Source organism: Alexandromys fortis, unplaced genomic scaffold (assembly GCF_014885135.2).
Source record: "Alexandromys fortis isolate MF-2015 unplaced genomic scaffold, M_Fortis_MF-2015_v1.1 scaffold_284, whole genome shotgun sequence".
Taxonomy (NCBI): Eukaryota; Metazoa; Chordata; class Mammalia; order Rodentia; family Cricetidae; genus Alexandromys; species Alexandromys fortis.
The window spans coordinates 560,363-582,064 of record NW_026068160.1 but is presented as its reverse complement, the minus strand read 5'-3'; the positions used below and the strand labels follow the sequence as shown (position 1 = coordinate 582,064).

At 55.9% G+C, this 21,702-nt stretch overlaps 1 protein-coding gene across 1 annotated transcript; it reads left to right on the top strand.

The window, feature by feature from the left end:
* Positions 1-14,449: 14,449 nt before the first annotated feature.
* Positions 14,450-15,771, top strand: Jund (JunD proto-oncogene, AP-1 transcription factor subunit). The gene has a single exon (XM_050127752.1). The coding sequence runs from the start codon at positions 14,592-14,594 to the stop codon at positions 15,615-15,617; it is 1,026 nt and encodes a 341-aa protein (XP_049983709.1). The 5' UTR covers positions 14,450-14,591; the 3' UTR covers positions 15,618-15,771.
* The last annotated feature ends 5,931 nt before the right edge of the window (positions 15,772-21,702 follow it).

Here is a 21,702-nt window from a genome sequence, read left to right as displayed (position 1 = left end):
AGGCCTTCAGTCCCCAACAGCTGAGACCCTAGGCCCCGTGTTCATCCCGTTCCTGTCCCACCACCCTCCTGAGACACAGGATCCAGGACAGCCACCTCAGCTGTCTTTGCATCCTAGAACATGCACTCTGGCTTAGACGCATTGGCTTCTAGAAGCTTCTGAGTTGAGTGGGGTTTCTGTGTTCTCCCCAATGAGTTCCAGGAATCCGGCCTCAGTACCTCCGCAGAAAAAAAAACGAGAAGCCAGGCCCAGATCTTTCTGTCTGAGCCAGGCCTGCTGTGCTGGTGTCCGCACCCATCACCTGACCTCAGCTGCTCTTCTGTGGGCCGCCCTCCCATAACTCTGCCTGCCTTCCCCTTCCTTGCTGGGGCCCAAGCTACAGGGTGGCTCAGCCACGTCCAGAGACTGCAGAGGGGCCCCTTCCAGGGCAGGTGGCTTCCCACCGTGTTACTGTTTCCCATCACCCCCTCCTAACTTCTCCCAGGCAGACTTCATTACTGTACAGCTTTAGGACAGCAGGATGCTTGGCCATACACCGTGTGAACACAGGGATGTCACAACGTGCGGGGACTGGCCCCTAGCCAACATGGTGGAGCCCTTACCCAGGGGAAAGGTCAGGTGACATTCAGGGTGAATATGGGTGCCAGTGAGATGGCTCAGTGGGTGGAGGTGCTTCCAGCCAAGCCTGGCCACCTGAGTTTGATTTCCAGGACCTACATGGTGGAGCAGGAGAACCACTCACCACAGGTTAAACTCTGACCCCCAGGTAGTGTGATCCTGAGCGTCAGAAGTCGGAGTGTATGAGGCAGGATTGCAGGCCCAGCCATCTGGAGAGGTAGCGTTCCAGGCGGATGCCAAGGTGCCAGGGCACAGCTGGGATGGCGGAGCCCCTCCCCCGCCCGTAGAAGGAAGAGCAAGGTGCTGCTGCTGAAGAGCAGGAACTCCACTCCCCCCTGGGACTGCAGATGGAGACTGTCCCCTGCACGTTCCCAAGGCTGTTCCCCAGGAGGGTGCCCTTGTTACTGTCCAGCCATAGACAGCAGCGGCTGGACAGGCACATGCTTTTAATTCTAGCACTAGAGGCAGGTGGATTTCTGTGAGTGCAAGGCTAGCCTGGGCTACACAGGGAGACCCTGTGTCACATAAATAACACAGACCCAGAGCAGCCACAGCAGTGAACCAGAGTGGGAGGTGCCTGCTTCCTTCTCCTCCCAGAACCTGATGTTGCCAGTGACCTCTGAGGTCCTGCTCTGCCAAAGCCTTCATTCCTCTGGGCTCCGCCTGGCAGGGCCTGCTGGACTCCTAGGGGTTACACTTGGAAAATAAGTCCTCCCCTGGGAAGGGGTGTGGCTCCCTCAACCTGTGGGGAGGCCTAGGGTTCCCTCCCCAGCACTACACTACAAAACAAGAACCCTTGGCCTAGCAACTGCGGCCACACAGGCCTGGAGATGTTGGGTAAGGTGCCTGAACCGCATCAACCCAACTGTACCTCCACTTCAGTAGCTGCTCAATAAATACATGGGTCAGCCTGGTATACAGCAGGTGATCAACAAGTGCACAGTGACAGTGAACCACTGGCCCAGTGTCCAGCAAATGTTTGGCACAAGGACCTTCGAAGACCCCTAGGACCCACCTGGTATGTGTGCGGCAGGTGCAAAATAGATGTGAGGTGCAGATGAGTCAGCCTTGCACACAGAAATGATCCAGAAAATGTGTGGCATGGTCGTTATCCCTGAGAGCATTTGGCATGCAGCGAATGTATAGCATGGCAGTCTCCCTTAGGCTGGCCATAAAGCAAGCACTAAGTCAATAAATGCTTGGAGTGGCATCTTCAGGAGCACTCTGCTGTCCCGGAACTCTGTAGACCAGGCTGACCTTGAACTCTGCTTCCCACCACCCTGCTAGGCCTTACATTTTACAGGCTGTGGAGTTGGTGAAAACCGACTTGTGGTCCACTGGGGAACCAGGCAATTTTCCAATGAAGGCTGAGCCTCACTGTCGGCAGCACCAGGCCATTGCACCCAGTGAGCTCCCTTCCCTGGGCCTGGCCTCCTCCAGAGCCACCAAGCAGTGACTCATGCCCTCCATCCGTCCCGCCTCTGCTGGAACCAGGCTCCAAAACAGTCACCCAGCCTGCTCTCGGGAGGGGCCATGGACATACTTCAGGGCTTCGTTCAGTTCCTAAAAATACTGGCGTCCTACAGCCTCTCCCTCCCACCCTCCTTGCCTTGACACAGGGGAGCCTTTTCTGAACCTGGTGACCTTGTCTGTGGAGCCCTCTCAGATCCAAATGAGATAGGAAGGTCAGGAGTTCTCAGCCCGCTGGGGTCACTATGCAGCCCCAAGTTCCCTAAAATGGGCCTGTCTGTCTTCATTAGGAAGCCCCGGATCATTCTGGAGCCCCAAGAATGGCGCACAGAGTGGGGAGCTGCGCTCTGCTCCACAGTGGGATCCCCTGCCAGCCTAAACAGGACGTGCAAAAGCCCTGGGGCCACACGCCAGCTTGGAGCTGGCCCCAGCACCCCCCCCCCCAGCTCAGCAGGTGCCCCATCAAGCCAGGCAGTACCCTGCCCCACCCACTTCTCCCTAAGGGAGGGTGAGTCACTGCTCACATCTAGTTCAGAACTGGCCTCTCTGACCCTGGGTTCTTAGCAAGTGCAGGGATTGAGTGTCTCACTTTGTTTACTGAGTGAATTTTGTTCTTTGATATGCCTTTTTCTGTGTAATATCTCTGCGCATGCGCGTACAGAAGTCACAGGGCAGTGCCTGGTTCATTCCTCAGGAGGCATCCACTTTGCTTTTCCAAAAGTTGTTTATTTCTCTATTGTGAGGTTTGTGTGTGTAAGCATGGTGCGGGCCTGTTGAAGTCAGAAGACAGCTTGCAGGAATCCATTCTCTTCTTTCCAGCCACTATGTGGGTACCACGGTCTGAACCTGGGTTGTCTGGCTTAGTGGCAATCACCTTTAACTGCTGAGCCATACCCCCACTCCCCACCCTGCCCAGTTTGTTTTTCTTTTCTTTCTTTCTTCTTTTTTTTTTTTTTAGAGACAGGATTTCTCTGTGTATCCCTGGCTGTCCTAGAACTCACTCTGTAAACCAGGCTGACCTTGAACTCACTATGTAGACCAAAGTGGCCTCCCAAGTGCTGGGATTAAAGGCCTGTGCCGCCACTACCTGTCTGCTTGTTTTTCTTTGATGTAAGGTTTCTCATTGCCAAATAAGGTAGCTTGGCCTAAGTCCTGGGGACCCATCTGTCTCCCCTCCCCATTGCTGGAGTAACCCAGCATGTTGAATTTAGTACTTCATGCATGCAGGTCAAGACAGGGTCCCTATGTAGCCCTGGCTGGCCTTGAACTCGCAGAGATCCCCTGCCTCCACCTCCTGAGAGCTGAGATTAGTGGCTGTGGCTCCAGGCTCTGCCCGCTTTTCTTTGTTGTTTGGAGAAAGTGTCACTAGGTAGCCAGGGTGCTTGGCCTCAGCTTGCCAGACACCATCTCCTAGGACTTTATGCTCTGAAGTTGGGAGATGAACAAAAAAGCCAAGATGACACCCCAGAGGCAAGGTGAAGAAAACCATCCCTGGGGCATCTGGGGATGAAAAGGCCCTGGGGCAGGAATCAGTGGCTGGATGCTGGAGAAGGCTATGAGCTGGGGTTGCTGGGGGAGGGGGAGGTGTGAGAAACAGGTGGTGTCTTAGCTAGCTCCAAATACGGGCTGGAGTGTCCATGAGGTCCCAGGCCAGACCTCATCCTCACAGTGACTACCTAGTGCCCAGATCAGACCCTCATCCTCACAGTGACTACCTGGTGCCCAGATGTTAGTGCACAGGACATGCTCTGCAAATGTGGGATGAAGGGATGGACAGACATAAGGACAGACGGAAGCATGGTGGGTAGGTTGGTGGTTGTATGTGGGTGCACCCCAAGGGCCCTCTGTGTCACCTTCCTGCTGTGACTGAGGTGTCTGTGGAGAACCTGTCATGTGGCCTGTGTGTTCTCCCCACCCCCACAGCCAGTAGTATTGACCCTGATGCCCCACCCGCAGAGGATGCAGGGTGGGTGCTGGGCAGGATGCTGAGTACCGGCCAGGCAGCCAGGCAGAGGCGGGCAGCCGAGTACCAGATGCCGCTACCTGCCTCTGCCTCTGAGTCAGCATCACCATGGCAACTGGCTCTGCCGGATGCTCCCCGGACTCAAGATCGTCACTGCAGCCCAGCCACCGTCATAGCTGCCTCCCTGGCAGGGGGCACAGATATTTTTAGCAGATTTCGGGCATCACTGGAGACAGGAAGTCTAACTTCTGAACTGCATCCAGCTCAGGCCCTCAGTCTCCTGGAGCAGGTGACGTTTCAAGGGCTGGGTGACCAAGGACAGCACAGCTGGCCTTGATGGGTTACGGCCTCTCCTGGGGAATACACACGGGTGGGTAAACTGAGGAAAAGAGAGGAGTTATGGGTTGGTAATGAATCAGTCTCATATCCTGGCTGATGAGGTTCTGGGGACTCCGGAGGGTCATCCCTCCCCCACTGAAATCCGTGCCATTCCTCACATTCTGACCTGAGGACCTTTGTTGGGAATACCTTCTCTTGAGCCTTCTGGGACCTCACACCCATATATGCCTGTCCATTTTCAGAGACTACATGGGGGAGTGGAGAGACAGCTTAGTGGTTAAAAGCACTGACTGCTCTCTCAGAGGACCCAGGATTAATTCCCAGCACCCACATGGTGGTTCACAACTGTGTGTAACTCCTGTTCCAGGGATCCAGCACCCTCTTCTGGCCTTCAAGGACACCAGGCACAAACACAGTGAATGGGTATGTGTGCAGCCAGATCACACACACACCACACACATACACACACCACACACACACCACACACATAACCACACACACCACACACATAACCACACACACACAACACAACATACACACCACACACACCACGCACACACACATACACACACACCACACACATACACACACATACACCACACACACACCACATACACACCACACACATACCACACATACACACATCACACACATACACACACACCACACACATACCACACACATAACCACACACACACAACACACACATACACACCACACACACCACACACATACACACATAACCATGCAAACACAACACACCACGCACACACACCACACATACACAACACACATACACATACACATACACAATTTTTTAAAAGATCAGGGTCACAAATCATCAGACTGGTGGTTTCAGGTTTTGAGCAAGGCGAACTTGCCTTCTGTGCACAGGTCACGGGAACTAGTGAGCTAGCACAGGCCCACAGCCCCTGCCTCCACCTCACTTTCTCACTGGCTGACAGCAGCCAGGATTCCAGAGGAACTTCAAGGTGACTGTCATGTTGGGCCAAGCAGGCACAGGCATACCGCCCACACCTACCTGACAGGAGAGACTAGAGTCCTCGTGCCCCCTCCCCCGTTTTATTCACATTCTCTGCTTGACAACTGCGCTTCTGGAGGTCTCTGGACTGGGCCTCTAACGGGAAAAGCAAGTCAGGACTCCAGCTATGACTAAGTGTGCGGGAGGGGCTCCTCCTTCTGTCGGCGTGGCCCACTCTTGTATTGAGTTGAGAGCGGCCATCCACCTCTGAACCTCTTACTGAGGGCACTGAGACCCTGGGGGCCCTGGAAATGGTCAACTCTGGAGCTGTTCCCTCAGATAGACTCCACTATTTCCAGCTAAAATCATATCTAATGCTAATCTTTGGTCCCGAGCTGTCTTCCTGGTGACCATGCCGGTGTCTCCAGGCCCCAGGGATGCCGCTGGTGTCAGGGCAGCTAGTGCTGGTGTCGCACAGGAACCAGACTGGCTCCGGCACGGCTGCGGTCAGGCTCTGAGCTTTGGATGCGATGCCTTTGGGGCTCCCCAGGATACTCCTATAGCACATACCCAAATGTGGGGGTCAGAGGAGCCTCCTGGAGTTAAGGGCTCCCTCTTTTGTGGGAGGGACCTGAAGTGGAGCCATGAATGAGTGTCACTATAGTCCACCTGCAGGGGACAGACATCTGCTCACGTGTTTACTGGGGAGATGTTTGGTCATTTCCTTGCAGAATTCTTTGGGGATATAGAAAAATAGGGGTTACTAAGGCTGTCTGACAGTAAACTCCATTTATTCCTGTCAGGTCAGGACTCCCACCCAAAGACCCTAGTTCTGAGGCTCATTTTAGTGGTGTTGAAACTTAAGGCCACCCTTATGGAGTCAACAACGTAAGTCTCTGAACATACATTTATGAAACTTTGTATTTTTAAAATTTTATGTATTTTCCTTGCATGCAAGCCTGGGTGTCGTGTGTGTGCCGTGCCTGTTGAGGCCAAAAGAGATGTTAGATTGCCCGGAAGTGAAGGTACAGATGGCGTGAGCCCCACGCAGGTGCTGGGAAGTGAACCCATGTCCTCTGGCAGAGCAAGTACCCTTAACTGCGGTGCCATGCCAGCAACTGTGCTTCCCACGGTGCTCTTTCCACTCCACGGGGTGGGCTTATCGTGGCCACTCGTTCCTTCCTCAAGACAATCGCGCAGGGAGGGACAGGGAGGCAAGAGCATGCCGTTGACCCATCTCCAGCCAGTCTTCCTGCGTCTTTGTCTTAGCATTTTCTGGGACCCCCAGTGTCAGCACCCCTCTGAAGAGGCCCCCTCTAAGCTGTGTGAGCCTTACCACCGACCCTTGGTCAAGTTAGGACCTTCCCATCATCCTGCATTCTCCACGTTCGCAGCCCACCTCTGCCCCCACCCCCTGTGCCCTTGCCCAGCACTGCACAACCTCGGCGACCTGTGAGACCAGGTGACAGCTCTGAGAGCCATCAGGCCTCTCAGACTCTCAGTGGCAGGCTTGCCAGTGCCCACCCAGCTCTCACCAGCTGCTGTTGGCTGGTTCCCAGGCCTCCCTGGGATCCCTGCCTGCTCTTCAGGAGAACTAGGCCTCTACAGATTTCACTTGGGTCGCATGAGATCTTTGTTTGATATTCTATAAAGTCCAAACACAGAGTTCAATTTTATTTAAGTCTTTTTTTCTTTTCCAGCCTGGTCTACAAGAGCTAGTTCCAGAACAGGCTCCAAAGCTACAGACAAACCCTGTCTTGAAAACCCAAATGATAAAATAAAATGAAACCCGGCGGTAGTGGCACACATGTTAATCCTAGCACTCAACAAACAAGCAAGAAAAAATTAAACTGAAGGCTGGGCATGGCAGTGCATGCCTTTAGTTCCAGCACTTGGGAAGAGGCAGGGGAATCTCTGTGAGTTTGGGGCCAGCCTGGTGTCCATACAGTGAGGCAGGTCAGTCAGGGCTAAATACCCTGTCCCCCCAAATCCGGAGACTTGTCAGGGTGTCCCTGAGGCATCTCCCTGCCCAGAGGGGCTGTCGAGCCAGCCCCACAGGTCAGTTTTCTAGTGTCTTCTGTTGAGTGTGGTAGAGGCTAGAGCAGAATTCTGGACAGCAGCGGCACTTCAGGGGCGCTGGATGGAGCCCTGGGTGCTGCTCTAGAGGCTGTCCAGTTACAGTTCTCAGGGCAGGTCCCTGGACACTGCCACCCCAAAGGGGGTCCCTGAAAAGAAGCAGAAGCCCCATCCCCACCCCCAGCAGTCCCAGGCGGGGACATGGTTGGACAGGACCCTCCAGTTTTGTGCCTACCATTTCTTCGAGTACCTTGTGTGGGAAATCCTCAATGGTTCAGTGAGTGCTGCTACTGAGTCTGCGGGCCATGTTGGTAGGGTTTGACAGAGGGCACCCCATGGAGGATGAGGACAGCAGGAGGGGCTGGGACCTTGACTGGATTATTTATCTTCTCCAGTCTGCCTTCATGGCTAACATTAAGTTTCATTGTGTCTTGTTTTGTTTCATGACAGGGTTTCTCTGTGTGACATTGGTAGTCCTGGAACTCACTGTATAGACTATGCTGGCCTCGAACTCAGAGACATTCCTGTGAACCACTGCCTGGCCTTTTATTTGTTTTATTTTGTGGTTTCTTTTAAATTTTTTTTATTACTTTCCGTTTGTTTTGTTTTTCAAGGCAGGGTTTCTCTGAGTTGCTTCGGAGCCTGTCCTAGAACTCACTCTGTAGACCAGGCTGGCCTGTAATTGAGAGAGATCCACCTGCCTCTGCCTCCGGAAAGCTGGGATTAAAGGCGTGCACCACCATTGCCTGACCGATTTTAATTATGGGCACCTGTGCAGTGTGTGTGTGCAGTGTGTGTGCAGTGTGTGTGTGCAGTATGTGTGTGTGCAGTGTGTGTGTATGTGCAGTGTGTGTGCGTGCGCGCGCGCGCCTGTAGAGGCCGAAGGCCTAGGATTCCCTGGAACAGGAGTTACAGACGGTAGCCAGCCTCCATGTGGGTGCTGGGAACTGAACCTGGAGCCTCTCTGAGAGCAGCCAGCGCTTTTACAGGAGGCAGCTAGACTGCCCGGCATGTTTGTTATTTTCCAGTAACAGGGAGGAAGAAAGAAGTACAAATCGCCATGCTAGTCCTGAAGGGCAGTGAAAGCAGAGTGACTGAGGGAGAAGGGCGCCTGTGGTCCTCTAAGGCATAGAAGGCCCAGAGGAGCCCAGCTGAGCTCACCTGGTTGTGCACTGTGGCCCTGCTCCTTGTTGGGGTGTGCAGCAAGCCATGCAGACAGGGCAGGAGCTGGACCCTAGGACCAGGCTCAAACTACTCAAGGTCCCAGAAGAGGCCTGCAGATCTGCAAGGGATTGGCGGCCTGTGGAAAGGCGGGAAAAGAGGACAAAGAACGGGTGCGGGGAGGAGGGAGCAGCAGGAGGGAGGGTGGGAGGGCCGGAGCAGGGAGGAGGGACTGCCTGCTGGTGTCAGGGTCAAGAGTTCAGGTGCGGGACCCTTGGGGATCTGGGTCACATTTTGGCTCACGTGGGTCGGACTGAACAACTTTCCTGCCGCCCCACCTTTCTCTGCAATGCCCCTCCCCCCAGCGCTGGGTTTGATTAACAGCGGACTGGGGCGCGGGGAGGGGGCGGTGCGCAGCGGAGGCAGGGGGCTGCCACCTTGTGTAGGCTCGTTCTCTTCTCCGTTACCAGGCTGCCCTGCGCACCCGCCGACAGCTTTGTCTCTGGGCGGCAAGAGAAATGGAGGTACAGGCCACCCGTGGATTGGGTAAGGACGCATCTGCGCCCTGAACACACCAAAAGAAAAAAAAAGTCCCCAAATAAACCCTAAATCGTTTTGTCCTAGCCGAGGACTCCGGACTAGGAGTAGGGGGAGGGGACAGGAAAGGGTTATGGGCCTGTTTCCCCAGGGCTGCACCCCACTCACACAGCCAACCTTTGAAGTTAACCTGCGCCTCCTGGTCCGACCACCTGCTCCCAGCCTGCGGCTGGCACACTGGTCCCTAAGTTCCTAGGGTCGCCATTCTGTTCAACCCTGGGCCCCTTCGTGTTCTTTTTGTAGCCCAGTCTGTGCTCACCCTCCGGGCCTCACGGGAATATAGTCATGAGGGGTACCACAGGCCCAGTCTCCCCATCCCTCCTCACGTGGCCTCCCTCCCTCCTTCCCTCCCTCCCTCCCTCCCTCCCTCCCTCCCTCCAAGTTAACGCCCAGCAAGTCTGTCCTGGGGGAGGGGCAGGCCTGGTTCTCTTCTTCACTGAGAGACCCCAGAGCTGGGTTCTACAAATACCTGTCCCCCATATCTCCAAAGCCAGGAGGCCTATGTGCAGGGCTGCCTCAGTTTACCCCACTCAGGGGTAAAGGTGCCCTCTTGACAACCTTCCTGTGCCATTCACTCACACACCACAGGAAGACTGTCACTGACCTGCAGGACCAGGTGAAGGAGGAACTTCCTTCTCTCTAGTGGGGTCCATAGCCCCAAACCCTGTAACCTGTAACTCTCAGGTTCAAGAGCAAGCAATGACTCAGACGTGAACTGAGTGCCTACTGTGTGCTGGTTCCACAGCCTGAGGGAGGGAACAGGAGCACCTAGTTATGTATGGGTTGGGCTCTCCTTGTCTTAAACACCACTCCCTGTAAGGCCCCACCCCAGCCCTGGACGCTGAGGGTAACAGCCTAGCTTTGGTCTCAGTTCACGGTGTCACGGTCTGTCTCTAGGACTTTCATCCTTGGGATCCAAAGGACATTTGAAGCAAAAGCAGAAGAAAGGGGCTTTGGAGAGCTGGGTGTGGTGGTGCATGCCTTTGACCCAGCACTCTGGAGGCAGAGACAGGCCTTCCCTGAGATCCAGGCAGCCAGAGGTACACAACGAAACCCTGTCTTTAAAAAAGAAAGAAGAAAGTGGCTTACTGCAGAACCTTTCATTCATTCATTCATTTGCCTATTCGTATTCTTGTTTTTGTTTGTTTTGTATTTTGAGACAGAGATTCCTGTAGCCTAGGCTGCCCTCAAACTTTCTATCTAGCTGAGGCTGGCTCTCAACTCCTCATGACAGGGTGGACCACGCTAGGCTTAGACGGTGCTTCAGGAAGACTTGTTCTCTTGACTGGCTGGTAACAGGGCTCATGGAAAGGCACTTGTCACCAAGACGACAGAAAGCAGAACCTACCAGGCCACACACCCCCCCCAAATAGATAAATGGAGATAAATGTAATGTTTATGTCTTCTCTGAGCAGGCAGTGGTGGTGGCACACATCTTTAATCTCAGCACTTGGGAGGCCGAGGCATTTGGGAGGTGGATCTCTGTGAGTTGAAGGCCAGCCTGGTCTACAAGAGCTAGTTCCAGGACAGCAAGGGCAACACAGAGAAGCCCTGTCTTGAAAAACCCAAAAAAGAAGAAAAAACAAAAAGACCTGTCTACTGTCAAAGAACCTAGAGACGATGGCTCCCCACCCCCTAAACCACACACACCTCAGTATATGCACCATAAGGCCTTGTGAGACGATAGGATAGACCAAGCAACAAAACAAAACATCTGGACAGGCCTAGCCGGGGCTGGGTAGGCAGCAGGTGCGTTTTAACGCTTGCCTGCACTAGATAGGACCTGTGGGAAGGTTTCCCCTTGTGCGCGAGACCCTCAATGGCTAAGTCTTGAGTGTCACAGTCACCAACACACAGAGACAGAGACACTGGGCTGGTGAGGAAGCAGAGGGTGCGCTTCATTTCCTCATTTTAAAAAGGTTTTATGAGGCTGGAAGGAGCTGGCAGCGACCCAGAAAACAGGACGTGGGTCCCTTCGCAGAGGCTACGCAAACACCTGCGGTCACAGCCCCGGCGCCGGCGGAAGCAGCGCGGGAGGGGCGGGGAGGCCGCGGTCTTCCCGGTAACCCGACCCTCAGGAATGCGGCCGCCCCACGGGCCCAGCCACCTGGAGACGGAGCCCACACGCTCTGCCCCCACGCGCAGGGCCGGGCCGGGGGCAGTCCCCTGCCTTAGCTCCTCCCAGGGGCCCTCTTCGGGTCTTCCCATTATGTGAAGTTATGATCAGTTTCTGTCGATTCAAGTAAAGACTGAAAACGTAAACCAAAAAAGTCAAATTTATCTTCGCACTGGGGAAGGGCCCAAGAACCTGGGGGTTCGAATCCAGGCCCACGAGACATCGGGCTCTGTGTGGGGGCCGCGTCGTCTCCAGCCTGGGCTGTGGCACCCTGGGCAGGTCACTTCCTTCCCCAGACACTGCCCAGGGAAGACAAGCGAAAACAGAGCCCAAGTGGGCGCTGTTCCTGGCGCAGCCCCATTGCCACTGACAGACACAATGCTCCGGTCTCCTCCAGTGCAGCCCAGCGCCCCGAGACTCTCTAGCCCCCTCCTCTCCGTATTGAGGTTTTGAAGGTTGAGTAGGAATATTTTAGAGGGACCAAGAGCACCCCAAGACCGGCCGTTTAAGTTTCTCCAAATAACAAAGTCAAACAATGTCTGGCGGGGTGACTGGCTCTCCGCTAAAGGCGCTTGCTGCCAGGCGGGCGAGCCCGACTTCAGTGCATAGGACCCACCTCACGGGAGAGAGCAGACTCCCCAGGCTGGAGCCCTTCACAGGCCCCTCCCCCCAGAAATGCAACAGGAAATATTCAGCTCAGTCCGCGGGAAGCAGAGGGAGATGGATCTCTGAGTTTGAGGCCAGCCTGGTCTACAGAGCCTGTTCCAGGACAGTCAGGGCTTCACAGGGAAACTCTGCCCCGAAAAACAAGGGAATGTTCAGCCCTTACTGTTCTTAGTTTTCGCGTAAATACAAAAAGCTCCCCTTCGCTGGCAGGAAAACAGACTCACAGAAAGGTCCCCAACCAGCTCAAACAGGCGCAGCCTCCAGAGGGCCACCCCCTCCCCCAACGCCAAGGCCAAGGCCCAAGGTCAGGCGGAGCCTCCCTCGTCCCCAGCTCCGCTCAGGTCCCGAGAGGCGGGATGGGCGCCCCGGGCCGGCTGGCTGCGTGCCAGCGCTAGCTGGCTCATCCCTCTCGGGGGCCCCAGGCTGGGATCTGGCCCGCGGATCGCAAACCCCACGTGTGTACACCCTTAGCTCTGTGTGATTCCTTGACTACAAAACGCACTAAAGCCTGGATGTGGGGGCTTCCTGAGGCCACCACTGTGCAAGCTAGGGCGTGGGGGTGGCAGGAGGTGGAGCCCCCCACGGCCCTGAAACGCGAAGCACCTGCCACCGGGTGCTTCGAGTGGGTGACAGGTCAGATAGGGGTCACGGTGAGAGGTGGGAGGCCGAGGAGGGCTGTCATCTTGAGTGTAGTGGGGCCTGTCCCTCCCACTACCAGCAAGCCGAAAACCCGGCCCATCAGGCCTAGCGGGCATAATGTGCTAATTAAGGGGGGGTAATTACTGCCTGGATCGTTCACCAGCTCCACCCTGGGGCCCACCCCAGGCCCCGGTGGAGGGGGGGGGAGGGTTAGAATGTGTACCACCATGGCTGCCCCGGGCTGGGGCACCCAAGTTCTGTCCCTGCCGCAGCTCTGCGGGGCAGGCCTGTGTTCTCACTCAGAAGGCCGAGAAATCTAGCCTGAGCTACAGGAAATCTTGGCTCAAAAGACTCAGAAACAAAACCACAAGCCTATCCCCAAACTTGCCATAGTGAGGCGGTGCTTTGTCACTCCAGCACTTTAGCCACGGAGGCGGACAGTCACCGCAGAGGGTCACCCCTAGTCCGAGACCGGCCAGGCTTGCACATTCTGCACGGTGGCCTTTTACCCCAGCACTTGCCAGGCCTATATCTCTGTAAATTCCAGGACAACCAGGGCTGTGAAGCGAGACCATCTCTAGAAACACAAATCAAACTCAAACAACAGACCCAAGACCCAACTCTCACGCTGGGATGAGGTGACTATCGTTCCAGGAGCTGGGTACAGAGTGACTGCCTGTCCTAACAGTTAAAAGCAAGGCCCAGGACCCAGGAAGCGGAGCTAGGATTGCTGGGAGTTCAGGAGGTCAGTCTGGGCTACAGAGTGAGGTCCGGCCCCAAAGCATCCAAAACCAGGGCCTTGGGGGCGGCTCTGAAAGGTGCCTGAGCATCAGACTCCCACAAGCTGTCCTCTGACCTCCACAGGTGCGCTACACACACACACAGACACACACCCAGACAAACACACACTCACACACAGAGTAAAATGCAAAACAAACAAAACCGAAAGCTTCAGGCCGAGCTGAAGCGGTGAGGCCTGTTACTGAAACACTTGGGAAGGGGAGGCAGGAGGATTGAAGTGAGTTCATGGTTAGCGGAGGTTACAGAATGGGACCTTGTCTTAAAACAACCCAAAACAAACGTTTAAACTCTTTTTCTCACATAGATAACAAAATAACCACAAAAACTGGCGGCTTCCTGGAGCCCTGACCGAGTGGACTCCACATAGCCCACCCTCAATTTCCCCTCTGAAAGACAGGAAGTCGGGTTTTAGGCATCTTTCTGAATGACAGGACGCAAAGCACTTCCAACAACTTCTCCGGACTCTCCAAGGGACCTCCCCTGTCCTCCTCCATCCTGCCCTGCACCTGCCAGCCCCGAGCCAGGCCAAAGGAGCCCAGGCAGCCGCCCAGCCCCCTCAACGGGGCGTGGTCTGCGATGGGCGTGTCTGCACAGGGGGCGTGGCTTCTTGAGGCCCGGCTCATCACGCCACAGGAGAAGTGCCAGAACGGAGATGAGGGCAGAGACCCACACGATGAGAGCGGGTCAGAGAGCGGGTATGTCTCTTCACTAAGAGAGAGACATAGAGAGAGACATAGAGAGAGGCAGAGAAAAGGGAGGGAGAGAGGAGAAACTGGCAGAATGGAGGAAGGAGGGGAAGAGAGACCTGGCCAGGCCGCGTTCAGTCCCACCCCCATGACGTCAACCCACAATGCAGCGCGCTGTTGTGCCTTGTAGCGAGCGTCGCCCGTGGCAACAGCGGCCGCAGCAGCCACGGAGCGAGGGCGTCCTGGCCCCGCCCCCTTATGCAAATCTACGACGTCACCTCGAGCCAATGGCGAACGGGGGCGGTGAGATCATCGTGGGGGCCGAGGTTATAAGGGTGCGCGCGGTCGTCGCGGGGCAGAGCGGCCGGCAGCGGAGCCGGGCAGCACGGGCAGCGGACTGGGGGGCGCACGGGGCCCCCCGGGGAGGCCGCGGCCACTCCCCCCGCCCCGGGGCCGAGCGCGGCGGGGGAGGCGGGGATGGAAACGCCCTTCTACGGAGAGGAGGCGCTGAGCGGCCTGGCTGCGGGTGCGTCTAGCGTCGCCGGTACTGCTGGGGCCCCCGGCGGTGGTGGCTTCGCGCCCCCGGGCCGCGCGTTCCCCGGGGCGCCCCCGACGAGCAGCATGCTGAAGAAAGACGCGCTGACGCTCAGCCTGGCGGAGCAGGGAGCGGCAGGATTGAAGCCCGGGTCGGCCACTGCGCCTTCCGCTCTGCGCTCCGACGGCGCCCCCGACGGGCTGCTGGCGTCGCCGGACCTTGGGCTACTCAAGCTCGCGTCGCCGGAGCTGGAGAGGCTGATCATCCAATCCAACGGGCTGGTGACCACCACCCCGACCAGCACGCAGTTTCTCTACCCGAAGGTGGCGGCCAGCGAGGAGCAGGAGTTCGCCGAGGGCTTCGTCAAGGCGCTGGAGGACCTACACAAGCAGAGCCAGCTGGGCGCGGCCACCGCGGCCACATCAGGGGCCACCGCGCCCCCCGCGCCCGGGGACCTGGCGGCCACTCCTGGAGCCACGGAGACCCCCGTCTACGCCAACCTGAGCAGCTTCGCGGGTGGCGCCGGGCCCCCTGGGGGCGCGGCCACCGTGGCCTTCGCCGCGGATCCAGTGTCCTTCCCGCCGCCCCCCGGAGCGCTCGGGCCGCCGCCACCTCCGCATCCACCGCGCCTGGCTGCGCTCAAGGACGAGCCGCAGACAGTGCCGGACGTCCCGAGCTTCGGCGACAGCCCTCCGCTGTCGCCCATCGACATGGACACGCAGGAACGTATCAAGGCGGAGCGCAAGAGGCTGCGCAACCGCATCGCCGCCTCCAAGTGCCGCAAGCGCAAGCTGGAGCGTATCTCGCGCCTGGAGGAGAAAGTCAAGACCCTCAAAAGCCAGAACACCGAGCTGGCGTCCACCGCCAGCCTGCTGCGCGAGCAGGTGGCGCAGCTCAAACAGAAAGTCCTCAGCCACGTCAACAGCGGCTGCCAGCTGCTGCCCCAGCACCAGGTCCCCGCGTACTGAGCCTGAGCGCGGGGCGCATGCGCGAACTCGCTGCGGTGGGGGGGCGCCCAGGACTCCTCCGAGACTCGGCGCCCCCGGACTCGACAAGCTGGATCCCCCTTAACTCCGGGTGGGGACCCCGAGCGCACAGCCCCCGCCCTCGCGCCACCTCTGTCTCCCCAACCCCGCGCGTGTTGCACAAGCCCGTGCCCCGGCTGCCCCTTTGTGCCGCCGAGGAGGGGCTCCGAGGGGCGCGCAGCCTCACGCTCTGCCTTTCTTTCCTTTTTTTTTTTTTATTTTAAAATTTTTTCCCTTTTGGAAGAGAGAACGGGAGTGTCCGATTCCGCCCTATTTATGTTTCTACTCGGGAACAAACGTTGGTTGCGTGTTGCGTGTGTGTTTCCTTGTGTTGGTTTTTTAAAGAAACGGGAAGAAGATTAAAAAAAAAAAGCCTCCCTTTCCCCTCCCCCCTCCTCCCTCTCCCCCCCCTCCTCCCGACCTTGTCCCTCTCTTTTTGTTTGGTTTTGTTTTGCTACGAGTCCACGTTCCTGTTCCGTAATCCTTGGTTCGCAGGTTTTGTGTTTTCAGTAAAGTCTTCGTTACGCCAGCTTGGCTGTCCGCCTCCTTCTTCCCCCGCCGAGGCCGGTGGTGGGCAGGGCCTGGCCCGCTCCCATTCCCCCCCCCCCTTCAGCCCCTTCCCGCCCCCCACTCCCCGGCTAGGCGGGAGCGTGGCGTGGGCGCGGGCGGGGACCGCAGGTCTGCGCGGCGAGCGCCACCTAGGTGCAGGCTGTCGGCTCTGGTTCAGGTGTCATCAGAACTGGGCTCCTGGGCTATTCTCACTACTTAGCTGGTAAATCCTTTTGGGAAGAGGGGGTGAAATGAAAAGAGGGAGGAAGGGGTGCACGCACGCTCGCCTTATCCTTGGGGCCTCAGTTCTCCCGATCTTCGGCCTCCATTTCCATCCTGGTGTTTGGGAGGCTGCGCCATGCAGAGTGATTCTGGCCTCGCAGTCTGCGCTCAGTAGCAGCTTTTATTTGCCGTTATTGGTTTCAGGGGTACCTCAGGCCCACAGCCTTCTGTCCAAGATTAGGAGAAAAGTGGCACCTTAGAATAATGGAGGTGCATTTAAATATCTCCTCGACACGCCCCCTTCTCCACCACCTGTTCTCCCGTTTGAGGAAACAGTGCTTAGCGATATTGAACACCTGACTCATTCTATGTAGTTGTGGCTGTCCTGGAACTTGCTATGTAGACCAAGCGGGCCTGGAGCTGACACTGCCTCTGCCTCCTGAATGCTGCGGTTAAAGGGTGAGGTAGGGGGCTTTTCAGTCCTGTAGGGCCTGGGCTACAGAATGAGACCCTGTCTAGAAAAACAAAGGGCAGTAATAAAAAAGGAAGTTGAGCAGAGGTTTCCTGACCCAGGTTATGTAGTCGGGGATGGAGCCAGGGCTTCATCCATGCGGGGCATTCTCCTGCACCCAAGCTCTAGAGTTCCAGCTTGGGTACCATGCCGTGGCTTGCAGCCATCGGGCACTCTTCCTGTGTGGGTCTTGTAGGCTGTGAAATGGGAGTGTCCTCCCCCCATCCCTTTCAGAATGGACCAAGATTAGTGTGTCTGTCCCCCATTACAGAGAAGGGAGGCTTGGATTCCTATCTCACACACACACAGTAGGAATCTGAACTCTCCCTTGGCCTTTGGAATGCTGGGACGCAGGCCAGGAAGTCTGCTTTGTTTTCTTCCCTTTGCGGTGCTGGATGAGATCTGGGTCTTCATAAAGATTTGTCCTGTGGTTTGAGACAAGGTGTCACTCTGCAGACCTGGCTGTCCTCAAACAGATCCACCTGCCTCTGCTTCCTGAGTGCTGGGATTAAAGGTGTGTGCCACCACCGCAGCCACTGATGATGATGATGTTGGGAGCTTTTTTCCTAGCCAGCTGTGAGCCGCTGGACACTGCAGCCTGTGATTCGAGTCCTCAGGATGCAGACACAGGAGGACTGTCCCAGGCCAACCTGGCTGCACTGGGAAGCCCTACCTCAGAGCATGTGTGAGAGGTGGGGTCAGCAATTCAAGTACTTCTCTCTCTCTGAGCCTCAGTTTCCCAATCTGTCACGCAGGCTAAGGCCGCCTTACCAAACTTCCAAGGAGACATACCAAGCCCACCAGAAGTGTTCAGAACAGCTAATGGTCAGAGAGAAGCAGGGACAGGCACGGGTGTGCTCCTTGCACGCAGGCGGGAACCTGCAGCCCTTGCCCTGGCAGGCTAAGTGGTTCTGGCTTGAGCTGCTGTGCACAGGCCAAGGTGTGTGTCAGCCTTGGCCTGTGCTGCTGTGGCTAACGTTGGACATTGGGTGCTAGCCCAGACTGGGGAGGTGGCCTGGAACCTTGGCCTCACTCCACCTGCCCTTCCCAGAGCCGTGGCTCACAGTCTGTGCCAACTTCTTTGTTTTTGTTTTCTGTTTTGTGGGGTTTTTGTTTGTTCCTACACAGGACCTCGCTATGTAGCCCAGGCTGGCCTGGGACTCTTTGTTACCCTCCCACAGACTCCCGGGGGCTGGGATGGCTGCCGTGGGCAGTAAGAGTCCTCACGTTTGTCCTTCGTGTCCCACAGGGATGTCTCTAGGATAGCTTGTGGGTCCAGCAGATACCTGGGTGAAAGGCCTCTGTCCGGACACAAGAAGGGGAGAGGTTGGGGGTCACCTCTATGCTCAGAACCCTACATTTTGGTATAGGCTGTAACCATAGAGGCTTCTCAGCCCCAGTCTTGTCTGGGGGCCCCAGTCTGCCTTCTAGAACCTTCCCCTACACTCTGCTGGGGATTGGCCGGAACTCAGCTATGAGTCATAAAGACGTTTGCATCCCAGGGTCCCAAGGCTGGCCAGTGGGGCTGGTGGCTTCAGCTCTGGGGACAGGTGAGTGGGTTGGTGGGGCGCCACTTTGTCTCCCTGCTCTTGCCAAGACTATGTGTCCTCTGGGCTGTGGGAGCTCAGCTCCTCAGAGACAGTTTGGGGTCCCCCAAACCTTGATGGTACTTTGTGAGCTAAGATGAGGTGTGCTTGCCCTGTGTGACTAACAGGGAAACAGATGTGCTCACAACTGTCCCAGCTTGCCCTGGAGCCTTCCATTCCTCCTTCACCCCACAGTTCTGTTCCTCAGTTTCCTCCTGCGCTCTTGTCATGTCTTGGGTCACATTTTTAAATGGGCCTTTTTAAAACCTAGGGTCTCATATAGCTCAGGCTAGCCTTGAACTCACTATGTAAGGATGACGATGAATTTTTTTTTAAAGATTATTTTATGTGAGTGTTCTGCCAGAAGAGGGCGCCAGGTCTCATCACAGGTGGTTGTGAGCCACCATGTGGATGCTGAGAATTGAACTCAGGACCCCTGGAAAAGCAGCCAATTCTCTTAACCTCAGACCTCAGAGCCATCTTTCCAACCATGAGCATGAATTTCTTATCCCCCCCCCCCGTGTGCTGGGCTAAGAGGCTTGCACCACCACCACATCCAGCTTTTAGCCCAAGCTGTCCTGGAACTCTTGACAATCTTCCTGCCTCAGACACCAACATGCCTGATTTTATGGGGTGCTAGAGAGCGAAGCCTCTCATACATTCACGGAGGCTTTGAGGCTCTGCCACCCAGGGGCAATGCTAGCTGCTGCTTTCCAGTTCCCAGGGTCCAACCTCACTTTCCCTGTGCATGTCACCAGCTGTAGTGACAATTACTGATTGTGAGCCTGCTGACAGCCCGCCAATATGCTGGGGTGTCTCACAAGTGTCCTGTACCGACAGATGAGTGGTCTTGGGTTTGAGTTGCAGAGCACACAGGATGGGGGCTCAGTTGCTGACCCTATGCTGGCTCAATGTTGAAGCCAGGGGTGTCTTGAGGGCCTGGGGCTCACCGTGACTGCTCCAGGTCTGAGGACACCCCTAGAACCTGTCCCTAAGGTGAGGCCTGGAAGTCACCCTGCTGACTGGACTTAGTGAGCCGGGCTCTGCTGTGGATGCTGCAGTGAGTGTGGACAGGTAAACCCCACTTCTTTGACTCAAGTTTCTTTTGCTTTTGCCAGACAGGGTGATATTATGTCTGTCAGGTTGACCTCGAACTCACAGAAATCTGCCTGCCTCTGCCCCCCAAGTTCAGGGACCAAAGGTGTGCGCTATCCCATGCCTGCTCCCTTATTGTTTTGGAGACAGGGTCTCACTGGCCTCTGGCTCAGTGATTCATCAAGGCAAAGTGGCCAGCTGTCCCAGGTCCCTAGCACTGGCTTATAACCATGAGCCTTAGCGCCTGTCTGGCCGTTGCTGTTGCTGTTTTTGAGACAGGGCTGTTCTGGAACTTGCTCTGTGGGCAAGGCTGGCCTCAGACTCAGAGATCCATCTTACTCCACACAGCCAGCCTTTTTCTGGGCGTGCTCAGGATAAGACCAGCTGCATGCGTACATGCGTGCGGCTAGCACGGTGCTGGAAGGCTGAGCTGCACCCCAGCGCTGTCTGCTCTAATAATTACAAAGAGGCCTTTTAAAGCCCCCTCTACATAGGGCTTGAGAGAAGGCTACTGTTTAAGAGGACCCGAGTGGTCTCCAGTGCCCATGGCAGGTGGCTGCAGGAGCTCTCTTCCAAGGGCACCTGTGTGCTCATGGCGCAGGCCTCGTGTTTCTGTGAAACTCTGTGCCCGAAGAAAATGGGAAGGCAAATATCTGTTTTCCTTAGGCGTTCACACCTCTGTTCATCACTGAAGGAGGTCACGGCAGGAACTCACCCAGGGCAGGAACCTGGAGGTAGGAGCTGGGCAGAGGCCATGGAGGGGTCATCAATCACTAATTAAGAAAATTCCCCCAGGCTGGCCTACAGCTTGACCTCACTGGGACTTTTTCTCAGTTAAGGCTCCCTCCTCTCTGGTGAGTTGAGCTTGTGTCAAACTGTTCAGTGCATAAAACACTAAAGATAATTTTTAATGAAATCAAATGCTAAAAGGGGCTGGAGAGATGACGCACCCACATAGGGCGCACAGCCATCTCTAACTCCCACCCTGAGGACCCGACACCCTCTTCTGACCTCCAGACATTGCACACACACACAAAAAACACTCATAGATGAAGTAAACTGCAAAACTAAAACCAATAGAAGGTAGGGTGGGGGCGACTCAGGCTTTGATCCTAGCGCCTCCGAACAACCTGAACGGTTGCGTGCACCTGTAACTGAAGCATGCGCACGCATCCGACACGTGTAAAACTTTTTTTTATTTTGATTTTTTTCGAGACAGGGTTTCTCTGTAGCTTTGGAGCCTGTCCTGGAACTAGCTCTTGTAGAGCTGGCTGGTCTCGAACTCACAGAGATCCTCCTGCCTCTGCCTCCCGAGTGCTGGGATTAAAGGCTTGCGTCACCACCACCTGGCATAAAACTATTTTTATTTATTTATTTTTTCCAATTTTTTTTATTTATTAAAGATTTCTGTCTCTTCCCCACCGCCGCCTCCCCTTTCCCTCCCCCTCCCCCAATCAAATCCCCCTCCCTCGTCAGCCCAAAGAGCAATCAAGTTTCTCTGCCCTGTGGGAAGTCCAAGGACCACCCACCTCCATCCAGGTCTAGTAAGGTGAGCATCCAAACTGCCTAGGCTCCAACAAAGCCAATACGTGCAGTAGGATCAAAAACCGATTGCCATTGTTCTTGAGGTCTCAGTAGTCCTCATGTCCGCTACGTTCAGTGAGACTGGTTTTAACCCAGGCTTTTTCAGACCCAGGCCAGCTGGCCTTGGTGAGTTCCCGATAGAACATCCCCATTGTCTCAGTGTGTGGGTGCACCCCTCGCGGTCCTGAGTTCTTTGCTTGTGCTCTCTCTCCTTCTGCTCCTGATTTGGACCTTGAGACATAAAACTATTTTTAAAACATTATAGTCAGATGTGGTGGCTCATGCCTTTAATCCCAGCACTCAGGAGGCAGAGGCAGGAGGATCTCTGTGAGTTTGAGGCCAGCCTGATGCACAGAGCGAGTTCCAGGACAGCCAGAGCTACACAGAGAAACCTGTCTCACAGAGAAAAGTGAGTTGTTAAAGCCTCCACCTGTGACTGCGAATTGGTCTACTTGTATCTTTAGCACTGCCAGGTTTGCCT

Excerpts from the sequence above, each read along its gene's own strand:
- Jund (XM_050127752.1), top strand. The coding sequence starts at position 14,592 with ATGGAAACGCCCTTCTACGGAGAGGAGGCGCTGAGCGGCCTGGCTGCG.